Source organism: Nanorana parkeri, unplaced genomic scaffold (assembly GCF_000935625.1).
Source record: "Nanorana parkeri isolate BGI_ZX_2015 unplaced genomic scaffold, ASM93562v1 scaffold465, whole genome shotgun sequence".
NCBI lineage: Eukaryota > Metazoa > Chordata > Amphibia > Anura > Dicroglossidae > Nanorana > Nanorana parkeri.
Genome location: NW_017306733.1, coordinates 1089328 through 1094317, shown reverse-complemented (window position 1 = coordinate 1094317; position 4990 = coordinate 1089328). Strand labels below are relative to the sequence as shown.

General features: G+C 51.4%; 1 protein-coding gene across 1 annotated transcript in view; it reads right to left on the bottom strand.

Moving 5' to 3' along the window:
* Positions 1-4990, bottom strand: part of ZC3H18 (zinc finger CCCH-type containing 18) — a 71279-nt gene that overhangs the window by 61988 nt on the left and 4301 nt on the right. The window contains exon 2 of the mRNA XM_018560563.1: positions 1603-2602. Within this exon, the coding sequence (XP_018416065.1) occupies positions 1603-2589 (987 nt within the window). The 5' untranslated portion in view covers positions 2590-2602. The remainder of the gene's footprint in view (positions 1-1602; positions 2603-4990) is intronic.

Here is a 4990-nt window from a genome sequence, read left to right as displayed (position 1 = left end):
GACTGTTGGGGTTCACTGCTTGTTCATGTCTAGGGGATGGGGGGGTAAAGCACGGTCTGTCAGTACGGTCTGACTCGGGCCTATCACAGTACGTCCTGGTCAGTACGGTCAGACTCGGGCCTATCACAGTACGTTCTGGTCAGTACGGTCAGACTCGGGCCTACCACAGTACGTCCTGGTCAGTACGGTCAGACTCGGGCCTATCATAGTATGCCCTGGTCAGTACGGTCAGACTCGGGCCTATCACAGTACGTCCTGGTCAGTACGGTCAGACTCGGGCCTATCACAGTACGTCCTGTCAGTACGGTCAGACTCGGGCCTATCACAGTACGTCCTGGTCAGTACGGTCAGACTCGGGCCTATCACAGTACGGTCAGACTCAGCTGCATACTGGACTGCAAGTCATATTTAGACGAGTACAGTGCATCATAGGGAAGAAAATTTAGGTCGTCAGTGAAATGTCTCAGATTGAATATCACATCTCTGAGACTTCATTTGGGTATTGAAGCTTCTGTTTAGTTGGCAGAAATACTGAGAAGCTCAGAAACACCAAAAAGTGATAAAAGTATACAGTACTTCATATTCAGATTGAATGTCATTTTTTGTTTAGCCAATAGGTGGCGTCACTCTTTAAAGTGCATCCGTGGCCCTAATAAACAGACAGCAGTCAATAGGGATCATAGTGTAGGGATCACCCAGTGCCTGCACACAAACTTGTCTCCTATTGGCTGCAAAGTATGATGGACATCCTCACTTGCCAGTAGGGACACGGGTTGCTGTTGCCATACAGGCATAGAGAGGTGCCACTTTGTCTGGAGAGTGGGCATTCGAGGCAGGATGTGTTCGCATGAAGACCACCCTAGTTATGCCCACAAGCCATGCTGAGCCTCCAGGACTAAGACCTGAAATCCAATGAATGAAAGGGGTGGGCCAGGGTCAGTCACGCTGGGAAGGATAGAGCTAGATCAAGGGTAGGCAACCATAGCACTCCAGCTGCAGTGAAATTACAAGTGAGGCACTGCAAGACTGACAGCCACAGGCATGATGGGATTTGACATTTCACCACAGCTGGAGTGCCAAGGTTGTCTACCTCTGGGCTAGATGATGCTGGACATGCTGCACCCAGGAAATGAGGTGGGCTCTGACCTGCTGCAGCTTCTAATATGCATAGTGAGAAGCTCCCAGTGTGCAGTGATATCAGGAGGAAGCCATTCCAGTCCAGCAGAGGAGCCGGTACAACTGTGCAAATCTAAAAGGGAAGGCCGGGAGGTCAGATAGAAGACTGAAGGAAAGGCCGGGAGGTCAGATAGAAGACTGAAGGAAAGGCCGGGAGGTCAGATAGAAGACTGAAGGAAAGGCCGGGAGGTCAGATAGAAGACTGAAGGGGAGGACGGAGGTCAGATAGAAGACTGAAGGAAAGGCCAGGAGGTCAGATAGAAGACTGAAGGGAAGGCCGGAGGTCAGATAGAAGACTGAAGGGAAGGCCGGAGGTCAGATAGAAGACTGAAGGGAAGGCCGGGAGGTCAGACTTAATTATCTAATTAGTAATCATTATCATTTTCTATAAATTAAACTCAGCATCCCACATTATAGAGAACTCACATCAATCTCCCCTTCATCGATCTCTCCATCGTCCTCCTCTTTCTTTTTATCTTTTGGAACCTCCCTGTCTTTCTGCTCATTGGTGGACTCCTTGGCCTCCACACGAGAGTCATCTTTGTCTTTATCGTCTTTCTCATCTTCATCGTCTCCTCCGAGTTTCTCCGATTCGTCCTCTTGGTTCGGGCCGGCTGGTTCCTCTGGGACCTCCTCGTCATAATCCAGTTCGTGTTCATCCAGTTCCCGCATGACCGAGGAGGCCTCATCCCTCAGGTCGTTGCTTGGGTCCTCGTCCTGACGGGCAGCGGGAGAACGGCGCTCGCCTCGGGTCGGCTCGCTGCCGGAGGCGGGAGATTTGATCTCACTCAGGCGATCGTCGTCGTCCAAGAGAGGAGACTTGACGGGGCTTCCTTCTGGTTCTTCAAGATTAATGGGAGAGTCCGGATTGTCCTTGGTAGAAATGTCCGGTCCTCCGTCCTCCGTTGGGGAGGCATCGATGGCTTTAGAGATGAAATCTGATAGGTCTCTTTCTTCTGTATCAGCTTTTGGAGAAAGATTATCCCACGGCATGGGCGAGTTCGGTTCCGGGGAGGCCCTGTAATCGGGGGAACCTTTATCGTCTAGGAAATCGCCGTAGGGGGTTTTGGGAGAAGCATCATCCCACGGCATGGGAGAGCCGGGTTCCGGGGAGGCTGGGTCATCGGGAGAACCTTTAATATCTAAGGAATCACTATCGACAGCTTTTGGGGAAGGGTTCTCCCATGGCATGGGGGAGTTGGACTCCGGATAGGCCCCATCCTCAGGGGAACGTTTATTGATCAGCAAATCGCTACTGTTCTCATCTCTGTCCAGGTCATGGTCCGATGAGAGGTCTCTGTCCAGGTCATGGTCCGATGAGAGGTCTCTGTCCTCATCTTCGTCGTCTGTCAGGTCAGGTGGGATTTCCTCAGGAGAAAGGGGATCTCGTTCAGGACTGTCGGCAGCAGCCATGGGTCAAACGTACCTGAAAGAAAGAATGTGGATGTGAATGCTGAAGATCCCCACTCATTCAGTGCAACTAAAATAACGATAGCAGAAAATACTCATCACCAAATCACTTATCAGTTCGATTTTAATAAAGCGAACACGTGACAGCTATTCAGTCTGTTCCAGAGCTGGTTATGGCAGGGGAAGATGGAGACTTATAGCAATGAGCTTCTGCCAGCAACATGTCAGGAAGGGGCCCTTCTGCATCCTGGAAATGGTTGTAGACAGCAGGACAGGCCGAGGAGAACGCCTCCCTCGAGGGGCAGCCACGTCTACGCGTCTCCCTCGAGGGGCCGCGGAACCGCGTCTCCGACGGGCCGCGGAACCGCGTCTCTCTCTCTCTCTCTCTCGAGGGGCCGCGGAACCGCGTCTCTCTCGAGGGGCCGCGTCTCCATGGAACCGCGTCTCTCTACAGACACATCGGGGGAGGGGGATTTATCAAAACTGGAGCAAACAGAATCTGGAGCAGTTGCCCATGGCAACCAATCAGCATCTCTCTCCAGTTTGCTCAGGTAAGATTTGAAAATGAGAGAGAGAAGCTGATTGGCTGCAGTGCAAACCTGCTCCAGATTTTGTCTGCTCCAGTTCTGATAAATGTAAGTGGCTGTGCATTGGCATGCCGTCTTTTAGCGCCGATCCATTAACTGAGGGACACAAATGAACCAAATCAAATACCTGAACAGAGCCAAAATTCCACAAATGGCTCAAATCAGCCACTCAAAGGATGTTCCCGGTACAATGAACGGTGATGCTATTTACAAACAAAAACTGTATTTTTAGTGTTGAAAAATAACACCAAAAGTCAGAGTTATACAATCAGCAAGAGCTTTGTTGACTATGGAGCTGCAGGCTTGATCTCTGCAGAGAGGCCACTGCTTCCACAAATTTAAACTTCAATTGGACTTTAAAGTGCATCAAATCCAAAAGTTTATTATGGAGTTTGATAGAATAGAGAACATTTTAATTGCCGATAAACAATCCATGCTGCACCTTTGAAGCCTTGTTAAAGGAAGCACGGCCAAGGTCAATGCCGCAATAAACACAGCCAGCGCTCCATAAAACCTTCATCTGAAGCCGAGGTCAGAGACGTAAAAGTTCAAATACAAAACTACAGAACGCCGTTTCGGAGACGCGGAGCTCCCCCTCCTCAAGGTGACAGATGAATGCGCACATTGACACCCATCAATTGTCTAAACGTCAACATGCCTCATGCGGGATGGTACCTCCTTACCTATATAAAAGAAACACAACACATGCTCAGGACGGCAAGCGGCGCACACACAGACGCCCCCCTAACTCAGGATGGCGAGCGCCTACGCAGACGCCCCCCTAACTCAGGATGGCGAGCGCCTACGCAGACGCCCCCCTAACTCAGGATGGCGAGCGCCTACGCAGACGCCCCCCTAACTCAGGATGGCGAGCGGCCTACGCAGACGTCCCCCTAACTCAGGATGGCGAGCGGCCTACGCAGACGTCCCCCTAACTCAGGATGGCGAGCGGCCTACGCAGACGTCCCCCTAACTCAGGATGGCGAGCGGCCTACGCAGACGTCCCCCTAACTCAGGATTGGCGAGCGGCGCACATGTACCCCTAACTCAGGATGGGAGCTGGCCCTTTAAGTGTGCCATGACACCAGCCAGAAGGCGCTTTCGTTTATTCACTCACTGCAATTGGCTGCACATTGATGATGTCATTGGGACGGTGCCCTACCAGCTCCAGATCGCGGATAGTTGACCGCTTGCTTACAGTTCTGGAGGGCACAGATTTGGTATGCCCTTGAAGGGCAGGGGCAGTGACACTGCAATGGTAGTTTTTTGGTTTTCCCAGCGATGGGCTTGAATAATGACCCCCATCCCCCGAGTTGAGTACCGCCTTCCCAGTCCAGCAACCCTTCCTCCAATAAACCTCAGCCCGGCTTCTCTTCATACTGTGCTCAATATAACGGCCGGTCCATTCCTAGGGGTAAGCTACACTCGTGGCAGTCTCCAGAGATCCCGGAAAGTACAGGTCACCCATAGCAATGTTTTGGGCCACGGCACACAGATATGGACAGAAGCTGGCCAGCACCACATCGGAGGAAGGTGACCATCATCCCAGCTGGGCTGTACTCGGGGGACCGATAGGATTTATTGAAGCAAAACAAACGACAAACGCACTCAACAATTTGTTACCAGTTATACAGTGAGGTGCACACGAAATGGGCTTTGAACAGTAGAACAGTAGAAAGGCATCATGGCACACTCACGAACCAGCATGTAAAACAACTTGTCTCACCACTAAGGACAATGACAGAGGTTTGGATACACGTCTTCTGCAAAGGATGTGTAAGCCGCACTGCCGCGCCAAGGCACCTCTTATAGTGCGG